Consider the following 26,857-nt stretch of genomic DNA (forward strand, 5'->3'; position numbering starts at 1 on the left):
ACAAAAAAACTACATTCCAGTCTTAGTAAATCAGGGTCAATGGGGGGGGATTTATTAAATTTAGACTGCTTTTTTTTTTTTTTTGTATAACTTTTTCACGTGAAAAGTCGTAGGCTGGCGCCATGTACAAAATTTTCTGTGACATTTCATTTACAGCATTTAAATTTCATTAGCATGAAGTGTTCCTATTTAGAGCACTTTGTACGGTGGTTACTGATTTATCATGTGCGATATGTTGCGAAATGTCGCAGAAATTAAAGCCCATAGACTTCTATGGGATTCTGCACTCCCATTCACACTTCTGAATTTCCGCTTGCGGAAATTCCGAAGTGTGAATGGGAGTGCGGAATCCCATAGAAGTCTATGGGTGGAATTCCGCTAGCGGAAATTCAGGAGTGTGAATGGAAATGCTGAATCCCTTATGCTGGGTTCACACTGTGGAATTTCTGGGCAGAATTTCTGCCGTAGATCAAGCCGGCAGAACTTGGACCGCGCAAACTGCATTGCCGTCCCCATAGATGTCAATGCATTTCTGAGCAGATCTCCTAAAAGATCCACCCAAAATGCATTGCCATCTATGAGGACGGCAATGCAGTCCATGCGGTCTTGGTGCCGCCGGGTAAATCTCTTGCAGAAATTCTGCCCAGAGATTCCATAGTGTAAACCTAGCCTTAGAGGTCTATGGGCTTTAATTTGAGGTGAAATTCCACAAGCGGAAATTCTGCTGTGTGACTAGACCCTTAGAAATTATCACAAAGAAGGTTACCCCTGCCCTATAGAACTATCGAAATGGCTTTATGCGACAATTGTATTAAGGTCTGTGCGACATTTACAACAATTGTCATGTGGCTGCCACTTCTGTGAAAATTATCCAGACTAAAGTTCTGTGGGGATTCATCAAAGTCCTGCACCTTTTGATAAATTTGGCACACATCTGCCACTATCGCTGCAACTTTTACAAACTAATAACTGCCAAAACATATACCAGATTTGAGAAATTCCCCTCAATGGGCAGAGCCCAAACTTCTGGCTCCGTACATTGTTTACATTTGTTTGCTTTGTAGCACGGTACAGTCTATAGAGGAGGTGTATAGGTTACAAGATGACTTGGATAGACTAAGTGTCTGGGCATCCACTTGGCAAATGAGGTTCAATGTGGATAAATGTAAAGTTATGCATCTGGGTACTAATAACATGCATGCGTTGTATGTCTTAGGGGGGATTAAACTGGCAGAGTCACTGGTAGAGAAGGATCTGGGTGTACTTGTAGATCACAGACTACAGAATAGCATGCAATGTCAGGCTGCTGCTTCCAAAGCCGGCAGGATATTGTCATGTATAAAAAGAGGCATGGACTTCAGGAACAGGGACATAATACTCCCCCTTTATAAAGCATTGGTACGGCCTCACCTGGAATATGCTGTTCAGTTTTGGTCACCAGTCCATAAAAAGGACACTGTGGAGCTGGAAAGGGTGCAGAGACGTGCGACTAAACTAATATGGGGCATGGAACATCTTAGCTATGAGGAGCGATTAAAGGAGTTACAATTGTTTAGTCTTGAGAAGAGATGTTTAAGGGGGGATATGATAAACGTATATAAGTATATTAATGGCCCATACAAAAAATATGGAGAAAAACTGTTCCAGGTTAAACCCCCCCCCCCCCCAAAGGACGAGGGGGCACTCCCTCCGTCTGGAGAAGAAAAAGTTTAGTCTCAAAGGGCGACACGCCTTCTTTACCATGAGAACTGTGAACTTATGGAAAGGTCTACCTCAGGAACTGGTCATAGCAGGAAAAATTTACAGCTTTAAAACAGGATTAGATACATTCCTGGAACAAAGTAACATTAATGCTTATGAAGAAATATAAAATCCCATCCCTTCCCCAATATCGCGCCACACCCCTACCCTTCAATTCCCTGGTTGAACTTGATGGACGTATGTCTTTTTTCAACCGTACTAACTATGTAACTATGTAACTGTGGCTGTGCAGGACATCTGATCGGTGGGAGTACCAGGTGTCTGCACCCCACCAGTTAGCTATTAATTGCCTATCCTGTGGATAAGCCATCAGTAAATCTTCCCTTGAGAACCCCTTTAATGGACAGGTTTCTGTGCTCCTTCCTCTTTATTGAAGTCTTTTGGCATTATGATGGGTTCACCCGTAATGCATATTTTTTTGGAGTGTGGATTTCAAAAACGAAGGGCCGTGTCACTTGGGAGACCACAACAAAGATGCAGGATATGAATAAAAACCTAGTCAACAGTGTCAAATGCTCGACAGAAATCTGAGGCTACCCACAGGATTTTTGGCACTCATTACATGCCGTTCGAAAAATTCACTTAGCCTTGTAGAAAAAGCTTAGTGTGACCTTGAGACCTCTGGTGTTCTCCCAATCAGAAAGCGTCTTGGAGGGGGGTGGGGGGGGGGGGGGTGTATGTACCATTAATGTGGTGAAGAATAACCCTTCAAAATGACTTTTTTTTTTTTTTAGGAAAGGTCATTCATGTGTGGTTTTTATCCTCCATTAAAGGGGTATTCCAGGATTTATTTTTATTTGACTATGCTACAGGGGCTGTAAAGGTAGTGTAGTTCATAATATAGTGTCTGTACCTGTGTGTGTGATGGTTTTCTCACAATTCTTATTGTGATCAATCTGCAACTAATGCAACAGCTGTAGGCACCCTGATTGAAAACCACAGGTCTTTTTAATGGAAGCAGATCTTTTATGTTTCAATGGGGGAGGTGGCTGATATGTGGGAGGGAGGAAAATGGAATTATGGGATTTGTAGGGAAAAGAAGAAAACTCAAACAGGAAATACCGGTTCACAAAAAGCTAGCCACAGTATTATGGTAATCTCACAACATAGCCATTTAGCCCAAGACAAGCGCAGATCCTTCCTAAGCATGTCCATTACTGTCTGTCAGGTACGTACTAAAATAAACTTATGATGGATAACCCCCTTTTAATACCGGTTAAGTCACATTTTAGCTGAAAAAAGGATCACAATTCATGTTCTCATCACGCCATTGGTGTACCACCTTAGAAACTGGGGTGCTGTAATTTTCCAAGGTTACATGCTTTCACTACACAGGTCTTGTCAAACTTGAAACCCTTTAAAGATTAAAAGGAACAATTGGACTATCCAGAGAATGTGATATATTACACTAATGTGTACAAGAACATAGTCTGTGCACCAGGAGACACATTGTTTACAATTGCCTGGTTCACATAATCCTGTAATTACTGTGGCAAATGCAAGTATGTGTGAACAGTGACCTCTAGTGGTCATTTGTGATAAGTGCGTGCGTTTATTTCGAAAATGGTACCAGCAACTTTTGCATCAGATTGTTATGGAATCTACATTTGTTGGTGCATTCTGCCAAAATTAGTCAGTATCAAACCTGCCCAATATTTTGCTTTTAAAAGCTTGTCTTTCCTACAAAACATAACTCTCCAAAACATAACTAAAAAGATATACTCATTTGTATATTGTGCAGATTTTATGAATGATACATTTCAATTATGATTCAGATTTAGAATAATAATTTGTTATGGTCAGCGCTATGGGACTTAATTATATCTCTATATATAACATACCTGATTTGTATAAATAGTACCGGTGTACATTGTAATGTTCTACAAGAACATTGCCTACAACGTACACGGATACTATATATATATATATATATATATATATATATATATATATATATATATATATTATACACACATACACAAATCAGGTATGTTATATATAGAGATATAATTAAGTCCTATAGCGCAGACCATAACAAATTATCTTTTCAACAAATGTGTATGATTTGACGGGATTGCATACGTTTGGTCCAGCAGCTCCACAGGACGCATTTCCATTTCTATTTCCATAAATTGTAGCACCCTTGTCATTTTTTGATTATTTCTTGATTCAGATTTATGTTGTGTATTTTTTTTAACCGAGAGGCATTTATTTTTTATTTATTTTAATGGGGTGCTCCAGGGAAGTTAAGAAAAATAAAAATGCCCCAAAGCCACCGCAATACCTGTTCTGCGTCCCCTGCAGTTATCCATGTGGTTTTGGCAACTCTTGTGGCCCCTGTAGTCTCTTTTAATATTCTTTTTCCTTGTTTGCAGCCCAGCCTACAACTCCCAGCAGTCAGTGCAGCTCTGTGTAATGGCTTCCAGTCAATTGCCTTCACTATCTGTGTGCATGCTGTGTTGTTGTCAGCAGCACACGCTACAGGTCTTTGGGGCATCGGTGTGTGAGGTGCAGGGTAGATGTTATAACCCAAGGGGCAGATGTTATTAACCCCTTCATGTCATGACGCCAGGGCGTGGTTTAGCCTTAACCCCTTAAGGACCAGGGGTTTTTCCGTTTTTGCACTTTCGTTTTTTCCTCCTTACCTTTAAAAAAGCATAACCCTTTAAATTTTGCACCTAAAATCCATATTATGGCTTATTTTTTGTGCCTCCAATACTACTTTGCAGTGCCATCAGTCATTTTACCCAAAAAACTACAGCGAAACGGAAAAAAAAATCATTGCAAGACAAAATTGGGAAAAAAACGCCATTTTGTAACTTTTGGGGGCTTCTGTTTCTACACAGTAAATTTTTCGGTAAAAATGACACCTTATCTTTATTCTGTAGGTCCATACGATTAAAATAATACCCTACTTCTATAGGTTTGATTTTGTCGTACTTCGGAAAAAAATCCTAATTGCATGCAGAAAAATTTATACGTGGAAAATTGTCATCTTCTGACCCCTATAACTTTTTTATTTTAACATGTATGGGTCGGTATCAGGGCTCATTTTTTGCGCCGTGATCTGAAGTTTTTAGCGGTACCATTTTTGTATTGATCGGACTTGTTGTTCGCTTATTATAAATTTTTTTTCATGATTTAAAAAGTGACCAAAAACGCACTATTTTGGACTTTGAAATTTTTTTGCACTTACGCTATTGACCGCGCGGTTTAATTACCTATATATTTTTATAATTCGGACATTTCCGCACACAATACCACATATGTTTATTTTTATTTACAGTTTATTTTTTTTTAAATGGGAAAAGGGGGGTGATTCAAACTTTTATTAGGGGAGGTGTTAAATGATCTTTATTCACTTAATTTTTTTTCACTTTTTTTTTTTTTTTTTGCAGTGTTATAGCTCCCGTGGGGACCTATAACACTGCACACACTGATCTATTACGTTGATCACTGGTTTCTCATAGGAAACCAGTGATCGATGATTCTGCCGCTTGACTGCTCATGCCTGGATCTCAGGCATTGAGCAGTTATTCAGCGATCGGACAGCGACACTTTCATTTTAGACGCGGCATTTAGACGCGCACTATTAGCCACGGGTCCCGGCCGTTGTTAGAGTCCCCGCGTTATAGAAAGGGAAAGGACACCCAAAGGTAATACCACTGGTCCTGGGCTAGGCAGAGTGGCAATGCCGACACCGACGACAAACAGTAGCTTTGAGGGTAGACACAGTCTACGCAGTACAGCCAATATGCCAAGGAGGTGACCAGTGACACAGGGGGACCTCGCAGGCTTGCTGGGACTTGCAGTAGTTAGTCTGACTTTGGTGCAGGCCACGGTGACTAAACAGTAGACTTGACTTGACTGACTTGATGATTGGCAATTAGATGTCTTTGGCTTACTTGCAAATGACAGGTGGCTGCAGACTTTAGGCTTGAGGTATCCAATGCTCTGGACACACAAACTTGAGACTACTTGACTGCACTGGACCTCAGGAACTAAGAGAGAGATTGCAGCCCCTCCCCTGGTTATATTGGGGGCTGTGTAAGGGGGGGGGGGTCACCTGGTCACTAGTGCCTCCTGGGTAACAATCACATGGTAGAAAAATTAAAGCAATAGTACATTATTAATATCACAACTTATATACACAGCGCATAATACATAAAGGGGGCCCTGGGAACGTGGAGAGACTCTGCCTGACAAGCAAGGAGAAGTATGGGGAAACACCATCACTTACTGGGCTACCACAAGTTTTCTTTTAAACTATCTTCTCCCCCCCCCCCCCCCAGCAATAAATCATGCTAAGCTTTAAATGGCAGCAGTCAGTGATCTACAGAAGGAAAAGAGCAGCGTTATGTGCTGAGTTATGACTGAGAATCTTCACTGGGTCTTCACTGCCGCAAGGTCCTCACAGGGAGGGGAGGGGGAGAGGAGCTGGGGCTGTGAAGCCAGAAATCACATGGTGTTTGTCTTTGTGTAAACCCCTCGCTGATACCTAGCCCCCACCCTCCTGCAAGACAAGCAGGATCTGAATATTACCTCTTTCTGTCACTCCCTGCATGTAAGTGACAGCTTAAAGAGGAAAACTGCTCTATGTAGGTAATGAATGATATTTAGACAATTAAATACGTTGGTGAGAGGGAAAGGATGGGCTATGGGTTTTAGTTCCCAGGAGTACCCCTTTAATATTTCTTTGCTTTTATGCTGCCCCAGGCAATTTCCTATGCGGAGTTCCAGATGGAAATTCTGTAGTGTGAACCTAGCCTTATAGCTGGGGACCCCGTAACTGTTTTTGCAGTGGGTCTTAGCATTTTTCTATTTTTTTGCTATGAAATATGAAATAGAAATGTGGCAAGACTGTTTTTCTAAACACACAGCTGTCTTTTTGTTTATTTCCTCTGTTGGACTTTTACTAGGCTGGGTTCACATCACGTTTCTTACATATGGGGACCGGATCTGGCTGGAAGATAGGGAAAATCAGCGCTCCCGTATCCCAGCCGGACTCTGCCCCCATCTCATTCATTTGAATGAGCTGACCGAAATCAGATAGTGACTCCGTTCGGCTAATTTTTGCCCTGTATCCGATTTTGTGACTGACTTAAAACCGTGGTATACTACAGTTTTAAGTCTGGTCACAAAGCTGGATATGGGGCAAAAATGAGCCGACCGGATTCACTATCTGACTCCGGATTCAAATGAATGAGATGGGGGCCGTCCCCCAGCCGGATCCGGTCCTTGTATGTAAGAAATGTGATGTGAACCCAGCCTTACTGTCACAGTTGTGATTATATTGTTGTTTTGCTGGTTGTTTTCAACTTTCCTAAAACCTTCAATATAAATGGAGACATCAGTAGTAATAATAATAATAATAATAATAATAATTAAACTTTGTCTTGACAGCTACTTCAGGACTCTATCTTCCAAAAAGAGAATTCTCTGAAAGTTTACACCCTGACCTGCCTGCCCATACAATGCTATTACAAATCCATGCACTGAGAGACCATACAGGAGAGGTGCCACACTTCAGCCTATGCAGGACTGTTCTAAATTATAAATACCTGAACATTTTCCGTGTTGACGAACGGACGGGAATTCTCTCTCTCAATGAGACCTTAACAAGTGAAATCCTCAATGAACTAAGTAAGTGTAACTTGTAGTATTTCAAAGCGATTGCTCTACTCTTATATATGTTCAATAGGGCAGTGTTTCCCAACAGGGGCACCTCCAGCTGTTGCAAAACTACAACTTCCATCTTGCCCGGAGAGCCAAAGGCTGTCCGGGCATGCTGGGAGTTGCAGTTTTGAAACAGCTGGAGGCACCCTGGTTGGGAAACACTGCGGTAGGGTCACCTATTTGCTGTGGTTTTGCCACATAGAAATGGAAAATCTGCAGCGCGTTCTGTAATAGCAAAGCAGATGAGAATGACCAAATCTCATCATTCTGCTGATTTAAAGCATCAACCTTTGACCCTGCTTGCCCTACATGTCTGCAGGTTTTTGACAATTTTTTACTGCTGTAAACTTCCTGTACTCTAGATCCAGTGGATCCTGAATTATTAAAGGGGTACTCCGCCCCTAGATATGTTATCCCCTATCCAAAGGATAGGGGATAAGATGTCAGATCGCCGTGGTCCCGCTGCTGGGGACCCCGGGGATCGCTGCTGCAGCACCCCGCTATCATTACAGCACAGAGCGAGATCGCTCTGCATGTAATGACGGGCAATACAGGGTCCGGAGCATCGTTACGTCACGGCTCCGCCCCCTCATGACGTCGTGGCCCGCCCCCGTCAATACAAGTCTATGGGAGGGGGCGTGGTGGTCGTCACGCCCCCTGCCATAGACTTGCATTAAGGGGATGGGCCGTGATGTCATGAGGGGCGGAGCTATGACATCACGCTGCTCCGGCCCCCGTATCGCCCGTCATTACGCACATCTCACGATCTCCCTCTGTGCAGTAATGATGGCGGGGTGCCGCAGCAGCGATCCCGGGGGTCCCCAGCAGCGGGACCGCGGCGATCTAACATCTTATCCCCTATCCTTTGGATAGGGGATAAGATGCCAGGGGCGGAGTACCCCTTTAACTATTCTGGCTTATCAGGAAACCCTAAAACATATGTAAAACTCGCTAGTCAAGGGAGAGAACTCAACAGGTCAAAATAAAATGCTGATACAAAATATGTTTTAAAAACGTTCCCATTCGTTTTTATCTGTCTCGTCCTGGCTTTGTGACATTCCACATAACATTGTCGTTTGTACAGACTTTCTAGATTATTGGATGTTATGTTAAAGGAATCATATTGCATTAAATTTACATTTTTTGTTTGCTCAGCATCCATGACTTATTACGATTACATGGCTTATTACGATTATCTTAAAATAAAAACAGCCAATCTTTCCTGTCATCTTAATGTATTTCTATATAGTGCTGACATGACATTGTGCAGCACTGTAAAGAGATTGGCACCCTTCACGTTAGTCCCTGTTACCAATGGGGGACACAATTTAGTTTCCATCGACATTTGCTATTTATAGTCCTCAGAGCTATTTCACAGATTACAGACAATGTATATAAGCAGCCTATAGCCTGCTAACAATGGCAGACTGTTTGACTATTAAAGGAAACCTGTCAGGTCCCTTGTGGCCCAGAAACAGTCGCAGTACCTGAAAAGTGTGCTAAATAGCATTCTTGCAATGTAAATGAGTTCCATGAAATTCCGCACTTTGAACAGTGACGTATGCCATCATAGGGGTGTATAAAAGCAACTGCCCCCACCAACCTAGACAAGCTCAGTGCAGAGGTAGCTCCGGTGCTGGAAAAACTCAGGGAACGGGCCAGCTTCAGTGCATAAAGAGGGAAACACATTATGTAACAATTCCGCATATCCAGTGGCCTACATGATGATGTGTTTCCCTCTTTATGCACTGAAGCTGACACGTTCCCTGAGTTTTTCCAGTTTTTCCCACATTATGGGTGTCGGGTCCGAGCATTCCTAGATGAACAGTTTCCTGGAAAGGGGATTGGTCGTCGTTGGCCAGTTGAATGGCCCCCAAGGTCTCCCGATCTGACCCCCTTAGACTTTTATCTTTGGGGTCATCTGAAGGTATCTGAAGGCAATTCAGCAATCATCAGAAGGGGATGAATCTCACAGGCTTTATCAGTGTAGAGACAAAACCCACAAAGTAGTCTGCAGGTGGGGGGGGGGGGGGGGGTCAAGCCTAATACTTTGGATGTAGCTTTCAAAAATGATGAGCTTTAAGAGATTATGATGGGTGACAGTTATTAACATGCTTTTTTTTCTTGTTTTTTTTTTCCAAAGGAAACTCATCAATATCGAAACTGCGGTTCAGAGTGAAGGTGTCCGCTGCTCCATTTAAAGAACAAGTCTGTGACAAATCCCTCTCTGCTGACATTATCCTGACACTAGAAGACAACAAAATTCCCAACTGCTCCTCTCTACTACCAGAAGACGTGTGCTTTCGGGGGACAGAACTTTCTTTCCACATCAAAGAAAACAGACCCCCGGGAAGATTCTTCCAGTTCTATCCACACTATTGTACTCATCAGAGCCCAAATATTAGTGTCAGCTATTCATTATTATTAGGTAAAAACCGAACAACCTTTCCATTGTTCCACTGCCCACTGTGGTGGTGGTGGTGGTGGTGGTGTTGTTGTTGTTTTTATAGCTCTTGTTGATCAAATGACAGAATATGGTATTGCTAATAGGAGAGAAGACCTGTCCCTGTATTATGCTGCTTTTCCATAGGGAGCATATTCAGGTGACTGATCTGCTTACGGTCACTGAACAAACTTAAAGGTGTACTCGGGTGGAAAAAATTCATTTTTATTTTATTTTATGTTTTATTTATTTTTTTAAATCAACTGGTGCAAGCAAGTTACAGATTTACAAATGACTTCGATTTAAAAATCTTAATCTTTCCAGTCTTTATCAGCTGCTGTATGCTACAGAGGAAGTTGAATAGTTCTTTTCTGTCTGACCACAGTGCTCTCTGCTGACACATCTGTCCATGTCAGGAACTGTCCAGAGTAGAAGCAAATCCCCATACCAAACCTATCCTGCTCTGGTCAGTTCCTGACATTTAGGCTGGAACTCCACTGAGGTTTTTTTGCAAAAAACGCCGTAAAAAATGCCAATTTTCCCGCATGGCGTTTTTTCAGTGAAAAAACGCCACGTCCAGATGTTAGCGGCAAGTCAATAGTAAACTGCAAAATGCCAGATTCACTTGGCATTTTTCAGTTTGGCGTTTTTTTTTTATCCTTTTGGCGTTTTTCAGCAATTTCAGGCTCAGAGGCTGGATTTTCAAAACGCCCAACAAAACCTAGTTTGGCGTTTTTTGCCCTGAAATCGTGGCCTTTTCCTCCCATAGAAGTCTATGGGAGAGCAAAAACGCCAAGAAAAACGGCATGTTGGTTTTAAATTTTGCATTTTTGCAGGCGTTTTTTATTCTTTAGCGATCCAAAAAAATTATGGAGATGCCTTTTTTTATAAAAATTTCGTAGGGTACCATACAAAAAATTATAAAAAAAGATACAGTAGTGATGGAAAAAATTGTACCTAACGAAATGTATCTTTTTTATTACGAAATGTTTATTAATTTTTAAACAGGGATCAATTTATGTGAGCGGGTAAAGCGCTAAAAATGTAGCCGACAATAATAAAAATGTAGTGTGTGCGTGTTTTTCACTTTAATTATTTATTTTGTTTACATTTTTTAGGTAGTATTACTACTCCCAGCATGGAACACACTGTTCCATGATGGGAGTAGTAGTTACCTGTACTTATTGACAGATCGCCGGGGTCCCTTGCGATACTCTTGTATAATGTATAGATGCGGCGGCCGCTCTTCTATGGTCCCCTGCACTGACGTATATATACACATATTCATATTTCCCACAGAGCTGTGATTGGCCAGATGGTTCCAGCCAATCACAGCTCTCTGTGAGAAATAGGAATATGTGTATATATACGGCGTGCAGGGGACCATAGGAGAGCGGCTGCTGCATCTAAACATTATACAGGAGCATCACAGCGGGTGTCAGGAGTGATACCCGCAGTGATCTTTCCTTAACTACAAGTACTACTACTACTCCCAACATGGAGTACACTCTGCCCCATGCTGGGAGCTGTAGTACCTGCATTAATAGACAGATCGCAGCAGGTGTCAGAAGTTAGACTCGCTGTATACATTGCTCGCATCCCTGCTCTATACTCCGGGCCGGCCACTCATTCATTCATCTTTTCCTCAGAGCTGTGATTGGCTGCAACCATCCGGCCAATGACAGCTCTGGGTGTGAGCGCTGTATAGAGCCACAAAACTGCTATATTATGGACGATCGCATCGGGTGTCAGACTGACACCCGGGTGATATGTCTATAGTACAGGTACTACTACTCCCAGCATGGAACAGCCTTGTTCCATGCTGGGAGTAGTAGTACTACATAAAAAATTTGAAAAAAAGAGAAAAAAAAAGTTAAACACACACACTTTATAAAAAAAATATATATATTTTAATTTTTTTTTCATAAAAAAATAATCATTTAAATACATTTTTACATCCCTACTGCATCCTTTTGCTTTTTTTTTAAAAAAAAAAAGGGGGCCAAAAACGACAAATTCCACACAAAGGTAAAAACGCAAGAAAAACGCCAAAACGCAGGGAAAAACTGTGGCAGTTTTTCTGGCGTTCTTATGCCACAAAAATCGCAGGGTAAAAAGCTCAGTGGAGTTTCAGCCGGAGAGAGGTCTCAGCAGAGCGCACTATGGTCAGACAGAAAAGATTAAAAAAATAAGAACTTTCCCTGTAGTATATAGCAGCTGATAAGTACTGGAAGGATTAAGATTTTTAAATAGAAGTAATTTACAAATCTGTTTAACTTACAAAAATAGTTTTGCACCAGAGTACCCCTTCAACATAGATCTCCTGGTATATGTCTGAAGTTCTGAGAAGATCCCTTAAAGAAGCACTGACATAAAATGTTATTCTTTGGCTGTTAGCTACCTCCACTGTATGGTTCAGTATGAACGTCAGTCATTTGGTCCAAGGCAGAACAGAGGTTTATCTCAGGCATATTTTATTCCAGTTACTGATGATTTACCAACCACACCTCCTGGAGGTTCAGTTCAAGCATCTACTACTCTCTCAGTAATGTAATATTTTCTCACATCGTGTATTTAGCTACTTATTAAAAATATTCCCCTCTTTAAACCCTTTCCTTTCTGTCATTCAGACAATACATATCTAGTTAATATCTTTCCTGATATGTATTAAGTTGAAGACCTTCTAAAATTTTTGTAGCCCATCTTTGGACTTTTTGTATGCAAGGCCTCCAAAACTGAACACAGTATTTTAGATGTGACCTCACTAGAGCTCTATCCTGGTTATACCTTTAGCTATACAGCCAAGCATGTGACTCCCTTTCCCTGCCGACTGGCCACACTGTTAACTCATTTTGAGGCTGTCAAAACTCACTATCCAGAAGTCTTTCTCTTCTGAAGTCTTTGCCAACATGATAGTCAGATAGATGATTCCTTCTCCCCAAGTGCATTATATTACAATTGGAAATACTGAATGCAGTTTAATTGTTTTGACCACTTATCTAGTAAAGCTAAATCATTTACCCCTCCAGGAACATCAACTCTATTTCACACTTCTGTGTCATCGGCAAACCTTACCTGCCAAACCTTCTTCCATGTCACATAGAAACATATTAAAAAAGAATAGGATCCAGAAGAGAGCTAAAGAAATAAAGGCGCAGGTAAATAAACTTCACTGCAACATACATGGAGATGGCTAATAGGTCACACATTTTTTTTAATTTTTTTTTAAGAGTGCTTCTTTAAGGACCTTTTGGGTGGAAATCCTGAAAAAAAAAAAACATACATTTATTAATCATTTTTAAGGGTTGGCACAAGCTGTGGCACTTAAGCAGCTCAGCCCCGCCTTCTTGACACTTGGCTGGGAAATAAAAAAAAAAAAGGCTATTGTATTAGTTTGACAACCAGCCTTAACTCCAGGAAAGCTACAGTTCACTTTTATACCCTAACAACAGCAATCCAATGGCATCTGCAGCTCTGAGCATTTGTATAGAGAAGTATATCATCTGACAGAATCCCCTTAAAAGTCTATTTTAGTAATAAAAACTTAATGTACCTGTTGTCAACAAAAACTTTTTATATAATGTAGATAATACCATTATATGTATATTTGTTATATACATTGGTTAAAAAATATGTATGTTTTTGGGTGAAAAAAGGCCTGCTTGTCCTCGGTGCACAGAGCCCTGCTTGTCCTCGGTGCACAGTGCTCAGTACTTTCTCTGGGTGCATAAAATGTGGCACTTTTTTTGTGGGTATGCAGAAAGTACCAAACCTCCTTACCTAAGCAACTCTCGGTTCTCACTTTGCAGTGGTTACAAAATTATGAAGTGCGAATGGCACACATAGGCATAAAGAAAGTCGCAAACCCTAAGCCAGGTAAGACCTGGCTTACAAAAACTGCCTTTGGAGAGCACTTTTGAAAAAAAAGTTGCAGAGGAGAGGGTGAATCACTAAAAAAAAAAAGGTGTTCAGAAGTGCTTTTATTGTTTTTGCAATAATTTATTTTATCCACCTCCCTGAGATAGTAAGATAAATATGTTGCATATAAGGAAAACTAAAGCAAAAAAAAATGACTACAAAACTCTTTCCAAAGACAACAATAATAAATGTCCCCCTATATGATTTGAATGGGCAAATCTTAAAGGGATAAAGGGTTATCCACCATAAGATAATTTTAGTACATACCTGGCAGACGGTAATGGACATGCTTAGGAAGGATCTGTGCTTGTCTTGGGGCTAAATGGCTATGTTGTGAGATTACCATAATACTGTGGCTAGCTTTTGGTGAACTGGTATTTCCTGTTTGACTTTTCTCTTTTTGAATACAAATCCATTTTCCTCCCTCCCACACATCAGCCACCCCACTCTTTGAAACATAAATGAGCTGCATCCATTCAAAAGACCTGTGCCGCAGCGCAAACTCCTAGCAGTAAACTCACTGTAAACCTCCGCTAGTGTGAATGTACCCTAAAATCACTACACTGCCACATAATAAAGGGTAAAACACTACATATACACCCCCTTACACTGTCCCCCCCCCCCCCCAATAAAGATGAAAAATGTATCGTACGGCAGTGTTTCCAAAACGGAGCCTCCAGCTGTTGCAAAACAACAACTCCCAGCATTTTCGGACAGCCAGTGACTGTCCAGGCATGCTGGGAGTTTAGCAACAGCTGGAGGCACCCTGTTTGGGAATCACTGGCATAGAATACCCCTATGTCCACTCCTATGCAATCTCTAATTTAGTCCTCAAATGCGCATGGCGCTCTCTCACTTTGGAGCCCTGTCGTATTTCAAGGAAACAGTTTATTGCCACATATGGGGTATTTCCGTACTCGGGAGAAATTGCACTACATATTTTGGGGGGCTTTTTCTCCTTTTACCCCTTATGAAAATTTGGGGGCTACATCAGCCTGTTAGTGTAAAAAAAAAAAAAAAAACTACACTTACATGCTCGTGTTGCCCTTTTACTTTTTATTTTCACAAGAGGTAATAGGAAAAAAGACCCCCAAAATTTGTAACGCAATTTCTCCCGAGTACGGAAATACCCCATATGTGGGAGTAAAATGCTCTGCGGACGCACAACAAGGCTCAGGAGTGAGGGCGTACTATGTACATTTGAGGACTAAATTGGTGACTTGCACAGGGGTGGCTGATTTTACAGCGGTTCTGATATAAACGCAAAAAATAAATACCCACATGTGACCCCATTTTGGAAACTACACCCCTCACGGAACGTAACTAGGGGTATAGTGAGCCTTAACACCCCACAGGTGTTTGACAAATTTTCATTAAAGTTGGATGGGAAAATTAAAAACAACATTTTTTTTCACTAAAATGCTGGTGTTACCCAAAATTTTTCATTTTCACAAGGGAAAATAGGAAAAAAAGCCCACCAAAATTTGTAGCCCCATTTCTTCTGAGTAAGAACATACCCCATATGTGGATGTAAAGTGCTCTGCTGGCACACTACAATGCTCAGAAGAGAAGGAGCGCCATTAAGATTTTGAAGAGAAAATTTGTCCGGAATTGAAGTGTTTACAAAGCCCCCATAGTGCCAGAACAATGGACCCCCCCCCCCACATGTGACCTCATTTAGGAAAATAAACCCCCTCACGTAATGTAATAAGGGGTACAGTGAGCATTTATGCCCCACAGGTATCTTACAGATTTTTGGAACAGTGTTTCGTGAAATTGAAAAATTCAATTTTTCCTTTGCACAGCCCACTGTTCCAAAGATCTGTCAAATGCCAGTGGGGTGTAAATACTCACTGCACCCCTTTTCCAAAATGGGGTCACATGTGGGGGGATCCACTGTTCTGGCACCACGAGGGAATTTGTAAACGCACATGGCCCCTGACTTCCATTCCAAACAAATTCCCTTTTCAAAAGCTCAATGGCGCTCCTCCTCTTCTGAGCATTGTAGTGCGCCAGCAGAGCACTTGACGTCCACACATGGGGTATTTTCATACTCAGAAGAAATGGGGTTACAAATTTTGGGGGTAATTTTCTCCTATTACCCCTTGTAAAATTTGGGGAAAAAACTGCATTTTAGTGGAAATTTTTTTTTTCATTTACACATCCAACTTTAACAAAAAGTTGTGAAATACCTGTGAGGTGTTTAGGCTCACTGTACCCCTTTTTACGTTCCTTGAGGGGTGTAGTTTGCAAAATGGTATGCCATGTGGGTTTTTGCTGTTCTGGCACCATAGGGGCTTCCTAAATGCAACCTGCCCCCCAAAAACCATTTCAGCAAAACTCACTCTCCAAAATCCCATTGTCGCTCCTTCCCTTCTGAGCCCTCTACTGCACCCGCCGAACACTTGACATACACATATGAGGTATTTCCTTACTCGAGAGAAATTGGGTTACACATTTTGAAAGGATTTTTCTACTTTTACCTCTTGTAAAGATTCAAAAACTGGGTCTACAAGAACATGTGAGTGTAAAAAATGAAGATTTTGAATTTTCTCCTTTATTTTGCTGTTATTGCTGTGAAACACCTAAAGGGTTAATACACTTACTGAATGCAATTTTGAATACTTTGAGGGGTGCAGTTTTTATAATGGGGTAATTTGTGGGGTATTTCTAATAGGAAGGCCCTTCAAATCCACTTCAAACCTGAACTGGTCCATGATAAATTCCGATTTTGAACATTTTGGGAAAATTTGGAAAATTGCTGCTGAACTTTGAAGCCCTCTGATGTCTTCCAAAAGTAAAAACACGTCAACTTTATGATGCAAACATAAAGTAGACATATTGGGGGAGATTTATCAAAGGATTTAGACTGGTTTTTCTTGTCTAAATTTGTCGCACAGAAAGTCGCAGTCTAAATCTGTGCGACTTTTCTGCGACTTTTGCTCTAGAGGATTTTTAGAACATGATGCATGCAAGTCTATTTTAGACTGAAATGCATTGAAAAATGCATTGGTGCTGAATTTATCAAAATCGACTTTTCAGCGACAAGTCGCATAGGCTGAAAGTACGCCGAAATGTCAGACCATGTTGGAGCAGGTTTAAATATAGACTAAAGCAAAGATCTTGCAGTCTGTGCACAGAATTTATCAAGAGCCGTGCGCCATTTGATAAATTAGGCGCACAATAGACCAGACTAACCCTCTGTAGTTTGGTCTATATTGATGCGGGACATAGACAACTTTGATAAATATCCCCCTTTGTATATGTGAATCAGTATATCATTTATTTGGAATGTCTATTTTCCTTACAAGCAGAGAGCTTCAAATGTAGAAAAATGCTACATTTTCAATTTTTTCATCAAATTTTTAAATTTTTCACCATGAAATGATGCAAGTATCGACAAAAATTTACTACTAGCATAAAGTAGAATATGTCACGAAAAACTATCTCTGAATCAGAAAGAAAGGTAAAAGCATCCCAGAGTCATTAATGCTTAAAGTGACAGCGGTCAGATGTGCAAAAAATGCTCTGGTCCTTCAGTGAATATTGGCCTGGTCCTTAAGGGGTTAAGTATGTTATCTGGGAAGAACCCTACAGATAACTATATAATTTGCTTTTCTTATACAGACCCACGCCTCCCTTTCCAATTGAAACCAAATACGTCGGAAATATTCTTGTCCCATCCCTTGAACCGAGAAGAAAGGGAAGACTATGATCTAGTAGCTAAATGCATTATAAAAGACAACACCAAGGAAGTGGAATTTGAACGGTCATTCCGCATCAAGGTGGATGATGAAGATGACAACCCTCCTTATATTATGGATGGAACGAATACTGCACATGTCGTTGTAGAATATGAAAGAAAGGAAGTAAGTGTTTCGAAAAAGATCCCTAAGGATACATACAGACAAGCGGATCCACATCGTATTTTACGCTGCGGATACGCAGCCGACTGGCCCCTACAGGGTGCCTCCGATGTGCCTGCTCGGAGCGGCAATACACGGTACGAGCAGAAACACTGCGATATGCGAGTCGCCGGGCGCATGCACAGTATACTCGCACATCGCCGCTTCTCTCGGCCTAACTCAGGGAGCATATTGCCGCTCCAAGCAGGCACATCGGAGACACTCTGTAGGTAACGTATCAGGTAATACTGACACACTGTGCCTAGAAGTGCGTGACTGCATGATTTATAAACAGTAAATTGAACAGTAATGCAGACGATTATGCCATCAAAATATTAGAAAGAAGTAGTAAGTGTGCCCCATCAGTTTTACCTGGACGGATTCTGAATCTTCATAAGTCTCTTTTAGCTTTTGAACCTTATATGCTTATATAAATTGTATATCCTGTATGTTCCAGATTAATATTGTGGATTTATCTATGCAATCTGCAGCAAAATCCTCTATATATTAAATGTTTCACCAATAAAATACTGCTCCTAGTGCAGTAAATGGGACAGGCGGCATCCATATGTCATACCTATTCAGGGTTCTCATACTGACTCAATAGCATTTTTGCGAGTAAGGTGACGGTGAAAGAGTAGTAGGGATTGATTGGCATTGCCTATGTCAGTGGTTCTGAACTGGGGTGCCTCCAGCTGTTGCAAAACTACAAATCCCAGCATGCCCCGACAGCCAAAGGCTGTCCGGGCATACTGGGAGCTGTAGTTTTACAACAGCTGCAGACACTCTGGTTGGAAAACACTAGCCTTTGTCATAGAATATCTGAATATTAGTTATGGAGATCATTGATCTCAGGTGATATTTGTATCTTATCTGTCCAGGATCAGGAAATGTATCATGTTGTATACAATGATCATGAGAATATAACAATTAACTATTTACTTCCCACACAGGGTACCGTCCTTGGATCGCTAGAGGTTCATGATCTTGACTCCACACCGGTCTATCCAGTAGACAGTAGTCACAACAGATACACAGATACCATCATCAATAATGAAACCTTTGTACAAGATAAATTTCAGATCAAGAGCCAACCCAGAGAGGTTAAATTCAGCCGAAACGGCAACACCATTCGAGGGACAATCCATGAATTTAGTAAGGAAATAAATGTATACTGTATGAAACAATAACTGTAAATGCAAAGAGTAGCTCTAATATAAGTAAGGGCTCAATGACATAAGTATTTCTCACAGAAAAGGATTGCAGTAACACATGTTTTGCTATACACATGTTTATTCCCTTTGTGTGTATTGGAACTAAACCAAAAAAAGGAGGAAAAAAAGCAAATTGGACATAATGTCACACCAAACTACAAAAATGGGCTGGACAAAATTATTGGCACCCTTAACTTAATATTTGGTTGCACACCCTTTGGAAAAAATAACTGAAATCAGTAGCTTCCTATAACCATCAATAAGCTTCTTACACCTCTCAGCCGGAATGTTGGACCACTCTTCCTTTGCAAACTGCTCCAGGTCTCTCTTATTGGAAGGGCACCTTTCCCCATCAGCAATTTTAAGATCTCTCCACAGGTGTTAAATGGGATTTAGATCTGGACTCATTGCTGGCCACTTCAGAACTCTCCAGGGCTTTGTTGCCATCCATTTCTGGGTGCTTTTCAACGTATGTTTGGGGTCATTGCCCTGCTGGAAGATCTTAGACACAAACCCAGCTTTCTGACACTGGGCTGTACAGTGCAACCCAAAATCCCTTGATCCTCAGATTTCATGATGCCTTGCACACATTCAAGGCACTTAGTGCCAGAGGCAGCAAAACAACCCCAAAGCATCACTGAACCTCCACCATATTTCACTGTAGGTACTGTGTTCTTTTCTTTGTAGGCCTCATTCCATTTTCGGTAAACAGTAGTATGATGTGCTTTACCAAAAAGCTCTATCTTGGTCTCATCTGTCCACAAGACGATTTCCCAGAAGGATTCTGGCTTACTCAAGTTCATTTTGGCAAAATGTAGTCTTGCTTTTTATGTCTCTGTGTCAGCAGTGGGGTCCTCCTGGGTCTCCTGCCATAGCGTTTCATTTCATTTAAATGTCGACGGATAGTTTGCGCTGACACTGATGCTCCCGGAGCCTGGAGGACAGCTTGATTATCTTTTGGAACTTGTTTGGGGCTGCATATCCACCATCCGGACTATCCTGCGTTGACACCTTTCATCAAATTTTCTCTTCTGTCCACGCCCAGGGAGATTAGCTACAGTGCCATGGTTTGCAAACTTCTTGATAATGTTGCGCACTGTGGACAAAGCCAAATCTAGATCTCTGGAGATGGACTTGTAACCTTGAGATTGTTATTATTCCACAATTTTGGTTCTCAAGTCCTCAGACAGTTCTCTTCTCCTCTTTGTTGTCCATGCTTAGTGTGGGGCACACACAATGCAAAGACTAAGTGAACTTCTCTCCTTTTTATCTGCTTTCAGGTGTGATTTTTATACTGCCCACACCTGTTATCTGCCCCAGGTGAGTTTAAAGGAGCATCACATGCTTGAAACAATCTTAATTTTCCATAATTTTGAAAGGGTGCCAATAATTTTGTTCAGCCCATTTTTGGAGTTTGTTGTTACATTATGTCCAATTTACTTTTTTTCCTCCCTTTTTTGGTTTAGTTCCAATAGATACAAAGGGAGTAAACATGTGTACAGCAAAACATGGGTTACTGTAATCCTTTTCTATAAGAAATACTTAATTTTCTAGAAACATTTCAGGGGTGCCAACATTTACGGCCATGACTGTATGTTGGCAATCTATCCAAATTGGCTGCTTCACCAAGAGAAACGGGCCCCATTTACTTTAAAAGCTGGAATGTAGTCAGCTAATGACCAAGTTGGTCATTTTCCACATACAGGGAGTAGCAGTATTAAGTTACAACCGGTCAATTGGTACCCAGCATACGTTTATAGGAACTACAACCCATGGTATAAATGATGGAATAACCAAATTTAGGGTATGTTCACCACTAAACCTAGTCTGCTGCGAGTATTTCACTGCGGAAATTCCGCAAGTGAATTATGTTGCTACCCATTGACTTCCATATTATGTATGTGTTAATGTACCCAGAGACAGTTAATGTCCACCAGATCTGAAAAAAATATTTTTCAATAATTTAAAATACTTAACTTGTGTTTTTTTAGTTTGTTTCATTTAAGCCAGAATGAGAAAAAATAAATTATGTAAATATCTGGGTGAACATTCTCAACGTTCACGGTGGTGAGTCCATCATTTTTTGCCAGGGGTTTTGTGTGGGCATCCTGTCCATATACACACTACCTATGGGTAGCCATCTTATATACATCCCAATACCTGCCTTATTTCCAAGCCCTATTTCATATTCTTAAGTGCAGAAATAGGCCTATTGTAATAGCTGATGATTTGCATTGCTTGTCACCATATCCCAGTACGTTGCATTGACAGCACAATATGTCACTGTTTCTTCTGTCACAGAGCTTCTGCTGAAACAAAGTATTTCCATAAACAGAAATGCATCATATCTAGTCATGGTTTTGGTCAATGACACAGAATATCGTCCTGGTGGAGATCTGATGCTGTACTTCAATGTCACCATCAAGCCTGTTACAGTTCGATTCCCTGATATAACTTACCAGTTCACTGTCAACTGTAATGCCAACCGCTTTGCCCAGGTAAAATTATTCACTGTTTTCACTTTTTTTTTTCCTTTGTAAATATATTACTGAGCAGTCAATGTCAGTACTTAAAACATTGTTAATTTTAATTGGTTGGGGTCTTGGTGCTGAGACCCTCACCGATGAAAAGATAAAGCCAGCTCCCCAGCTAGCTGCTCAACTCATTGCATGAAACGGCCTCCATAGACTCCACCACTGTACCTCCCGCCTGTCACACTGGCTGCAGTAGTTTCCCCTCTCACACACATACACTCATTCTTCCTTTTATAAACTGGATGGCATCTCCTAGAAAAAGCACAAAACCATCCCACCCTACAAAGTACTTGAGTACAACCCATGGGCTCCAGGCAGTAACAGAACCTGGCACCATAAACCTGGGGTGTAAACTTAACTAGCGATATTACATTAAAACATGGTATTAAAGGGGTACTCTCGCGGAAAACATACTTTTTTTTTAAATCAACTGGTGCCAGAAAGTTAAACAGATTTGTAAATTACTTCTATTTAAAAAGCTTAATCTCTCCAGTACTTATCAGCTGCTGCATGCTACAGAGGAAGTTGTATAGTTCTTTTCTGTCTGACCACAGTGCTCTCTGCTGACACCTCTGTCCATGTCAGGAACTGTCCAGAGCAGGAGAGGATTGCTATGGGGATTTGCTTCTGCTCTGGACAGTTCCTGACATGGACAGAGGTGTCAGCAGAGAGCACGGTGGTCAGACAGAAAGGAAATAAAAAATAAATAAAAAACTTCCTCTATAGTATACAGCAGCTGATAAGTACTGGAAGGATTAAGATTTTTAAATAGAAGTAATTTACAAATCTGTTTAAAGGGGTACTCCAATGGAAAACTTTTTTTTTTTTTTTTTTAAATCAACTGGTGCCAGAAAGTTAAACAGACTTGTAAATTACTTATTAAAAAAATCTTTACCCTTCCAGTACTTTTAAGCATCTGCATGCTACAGAGGAAATTATTTTCTTTTTTAATTTCTTTTTTGTCTTGTCCACAGTGGTCTCTGCTGACACCTGATGCACGTATTAGGAACTGTCCAGAGCAGCATAGGTTTGCTATGGGGATTTTCTCCTGCTCTGGACAGTTCCTGATACGGGCATCAGGTGTCAGCAGAGAGCAAAAAAGAAATTAAAAAAGAAAAGAATTTCCTCTGTAGCATGCAGCTTGCTAAAAAGTACTGGAAGGGTATATATTTTTTTATAGAAGTCATTTACAAATCTCTTTTTTTTTTTTTACTTTCTGGCACCAGTTGATTTAAAAAAAATTGTGTTCTTTTGGCCTCTGTTGAAGTGATATATGCCTATACAGTGGCACATGTTGTATCCTTACATTGGGAAATACTCCTGACAAATATTCCTGACCTACTGCTATGATGTCATATGAACACAATCTAAATAATGTTTATGGAATACTTTTATTTGCTGCTTAAAGGAGTTATTCTATCTTATTGTTATTTTTGTGCTTCAGATAGGAAGAGTATGCATTGAAAACTGTTCGCTGTTCAAAGGCGTCAACGTAGTTTACACACTTCAGCCTTCAAATACCACATCTGCCATTGGCATCCAAAAGGCACAAGGGGAGATGTTTGCAACCCTTTATGTTACTGATCCCAATGCTTTGGCCAGCTATGGTAGCAAAGAGATCCTTTATACTGTTGTAGCCTCCAATTCACAAGTTAAGCCCTCCAAGACACAAGTCACGATCATTATTGAAGGCACTCGTAAGTACCAGTATTCCTTGAATTGTAAATTTATTACTCAATATTTAGGTCTTCTATGGAGTTATTTACATCATAGTTTTATTTGTCAAATGTATATGTTTAAAAATCAGAAAATGTTGGAATATATCGCTTGATACATCTATAGACTCATTGGGAAAAAATCACTTCTACTTGCCTTTTTTACATCTACCTTTTTAAATTTTAGCAGAACTTGAATATAGATTAAAGGGGTACTCCAGTGTGAATTTTTTATTTTTTTTTCATCAGTTGCCGTATGCTCCAGAGGAAGTTGAGTTGTTCTTTTCTGTCATGACCACAGTGCTCTCTGCTGACACCTCTGTCCATGTCATGAACTGTCCAGAGTAGGAGAGGTTTGCTATGGGGATTTGCTCCTACTCTGACACCTCTGTCCATGTCAGTAACTGTCCAGAGAGTACTGTCAGACTGGAAACAACTACAGAACTTCCTCTGGAGAATACAGATAATGTAATGCAGATAAGTACTGGAAGGATTAAGATTTATAAACAGAAGTGTTTTACAAATCTGTTAAATTTTCTGGCACCGGTTGATTTGAAAACCTTTGTTTTACACCAGAGTACCCTTTTAATTGGCAAAGCCAGGGCTCAGTTTCTTGTCTTGAGAAAAAACTGAATAATGATAATGCCATTCCTCTGTCCCATGACATAGACTAGAAATCAGATCTGACTTTCTGCAAGCTGGACCAGACTAGCCTGTTTTTTTTTTTTTTTGTTTGTTTTTTCAGCCCTATGGGGAGATAGAGTTGGGGAGACCCTCAGACCTTCTTGTGGTTTTTGTATAGAAACTAGCTGAGTTGAGTCATGTGACCAATGTTCCATGCATCCTTTACAAATATAGCTCACCAGGGGTGGCAGTAAAGTTTGAAATGTTAATCCTTGCACAGCCAAAATACCACATAAAATACAGAGGTAGCAATGTGCCGCAGAAAATGGTAGGTTATACAAGTTTAACTCATGATACAGAGGTACAAATGCAGACACTTGTAAAAAGAACTCCTCAACCATCCGACAACTCTCAGTGGGTGGGAGACAGTACTGTGACATTACACTCCTCCCACCTCACCTCATGGATGATGCATATCTTGCATATGAGACATATTGCTAATGTTTCCAGAAATGTTGCCCAAAAATAGACTTATCAAGAATCTAGTTTGACAATAAGTTCTGGGCATGCAAAAATGTTAGGATAAAAGGTTCTCCGGTGAAAAACGTGTTTTTTTTTTTTTTTTCATATCAGCTGGTTCCAGAAAGTTACAGATTTGTAAATGACTTCTATATAAAAAAAATCTTAATCCTTCCAGCACTTATCAGCTGCTTATACTACAGAGGAAATTAAGTTGTTCTCATCAGTCGGACAAAGGTGTCAGCAGAGAGCTCTGTGGTCAATGTCAGGAACTGTCCGGAGCAGAAACAAATCCCCATAGCAAACCTCTCCTGCTCCCCCTTTAAGTACCCCTTTTAAGTTCACCCATATCCTTAAAGGGGTATTCCAGGAGAGAAACTTTTTTTATATATATCAACTGGCTCTAGAATGTTAAACAGATTTGTAAATTACTTCTATTAAAAAAATCTTAATCCTTTCAGTACTTATGAGCTTCTGAAGTTAAGGCTGTTCTTTTCTGTCTAAGTGCTCTCTGATGACACCTGTCTCGGGAAACGCCCAGTTTAGAAGCAAATCCCCATAGAAAACCTCTTCTAAACTGGGCGTTTCCCGAGACAGGTGTCATCAGAGAGGATTTAGACAGAAAAGAACAACCTTCACTTCAGAAGCTCAGAAGTACTGAAAGGATTAAGATTTTTTAATAGAAGTAATTTACAAATCTGTTTAACTTTCTGGAGCCAGTTGATATATATATAAAAAAAAAGTTTTTTCCTGGAATACCCCTTTAAATAGATCCCAGTTTGGTGTGTAGGTTCAGTGGCCCAGCTGGTTTCAGGCAAATAAAAAAAAAAATCCCAGCACTTGGTATAAGCTACGTAAAAAATAAATAAACAAGCATTCTGATTCCTTTTCAGCATAACCCCAATGTACACATTATTGACCGATTTCCTCTATCCTTATTTCCTTTCAGCTTTAAACCATGAAGTAAATTGTCCGGTCTCATGTTCAGAGAGCAAAAACAAAAGAGAGTGTGAAGAGTGTAATGGATTGGGATCCCTCACTGGAAGATGCCAATGGAGACAGGGATATGGTGAAGGTAACCCAAATCCCCAACTCATATAGACCATGCATATCTTTGTACAGATGTGGATATTTATTGGAAAACAATGATGACAGGGCATCTAAAAAGTTAAAGGGGTATTCCAGGCAAAAACTTTTTTTTATATATGAACTGGCTCCGGAAAGTTAAACAGATTTGTAAATTACTTCTATTAAAAAATCTTAATCCTTCCAATAGTTATTAGCTTCTGAAGTTTTCTGTCTAACTGCTCAATGATGATGTCACGTCCCGGGAGCTGTCCAGCTCCTATGGAGATATTCTCCCATCATGCACAGCTCCCGGGACGTGACATCATCATTGAGCAGTTAGACAGAAAACTTCAGAAGCTAATAACTATTGGAAGGATTAAGATTTTTTAATAGAAGTAATTTACAAATCTGTTTAACTTTCCGGAGCCAGTTGATATATAAAAAAAAGTTTTTGCCTGGAATACCCCTTTAAAGCATTGGAACATTTTTGCTATATGGTTAGTGCAACTCTGATACCAATAGCTGGAAACTAAGAACTATTTTGTAGGTGTTCTTAACGCAGAACAGCAGTTGGGAGCAGGATACATGAGCAGACAGTAGAGAATATGGGGGGTATTTATCAAAGGATTTATGTGTTTTTTTTTTATGTAACTTTGGCGCAATACTTTGGCGCAGTGTCTTTTTGCACCAAAGTTTGGCTTATTTTCTCCACTGTCATTTTTTTACAACTTTCTCAAAATCACACGGTCCTGTGTGTGATTTTTAACTATAGTCAGTTATTCATCATTTGCGCCAATCGATCTTTGGCGCAATTTTTTGTGCCTTTTTTAGTATTTTTTTTTTTGCGCAATTCACCGCCAAGAAATTTTGCACATGGAAAACACACTTAGCAATGTCAGAAAATGTAAAGGCGTCAAAATACATTAAGAAAGCAGCGACGCCTCCAGGGCTGCTCAATACTATCCTGCGACATAGTTGTCTATGAGGAACCTTCACCTTCCGTTGAGCCAGCATTGGACATGGCCACACAGGTTCAGGAAAGGTAAACACTAAAGCAGTGGTCTCCAACCTGCGGACCTCCAGATTAGAGACGAGCGAACTTACAGTAAATTCGATTCGTCACGAACTTCTCGGCTCGGCAGGTGATGACTTTTCCTACATAAATTAGTTCAGCTTTCAGGTGCTCCGGTGGGCTGGAAAAGGTGGATACAGTCCTAGGAGACTCTTTCCTAGGACTGTATCCACCTTTTCCAGCCCACCGGAGCACCTGAAGGCTGAACTAATTTATGCAGGAAAAGTCCAACTGCTGAGCCGAGAAGTTCGTGACGAATCGAATTTACTGTAAGTTCGCTCATCTCTACTCCAGATGTTGCAAAACTACAACTCCCAGCATGCCCGGACAGCCAACGGCTGTCCGGGCATGCTGGGAATTGTAGTTTTGCAACATCTGGAGGTCCGCAGGTTGAAGACCACTGCACTA

The 26,857-nt window shown here is 40.6% G+C and overlaps 1 protein-coding gene across 20 annotated transcripts in view; it reads left to right on the forward strand.

Moving 5' to 3' along the window:
* Positions 1 to 26,857, forward strand: part of LOC130282764 (proto-oncogene tyrosine-protein kinase receptor Ret-like) — a 597,601-nt gene that overhangs the window by 545,006 nt on the left and 25,738 nt on the right. For all 20 annotated transcript variants that reach the window (XM_056531399.1, XM_056531400.1, XM_056531401.1 and 17 more), the window contains 7 exons: positions 7,165 to 7,404; positions 9,581 to 9,865; positions 17,426 to 17,667; positions 18,657 to 18,858; positions 21,219 to 21,415; positions 22,896 to 23,148; positions 25,259 to 25,384. In XM_056531399.1, coding sequence (XP_056387374.1) covers positions 7,165 to 7,404; positions 9,581 to 9,865; positions 17,426 to 17,667; positions 18,657 to 18,858; positions 21,219 to 21,415; positions 22,896 to 23,148; positions 25,259 to 25,384 — 1,545 coding nt within the window. The remainder of the gene's footprint in view (positions 1 to 7,164; positions 7,405 to 9,580; positions 9,866 to 17,425; positions 17,668 to 18,656; positions 18,859 to 21,218; positions 21,416 to 22,895; positions 23,149 to 25,258; positions 25,385 to 26,857) is intronic.

Source organism: Hyla sarda, chromosome 7, assembly GCF_029499605.1.
Source record: "Hyla sarda isolate aHylSar1 chromosome 7, aHylSar1.hap1, whole genome shotgun sequence".
Lineage (NCBI taxonomy): Eukaryota > Metazoa > Chordata > Amphibia > Anura > Hylidae > Hyla > Hyla sarda.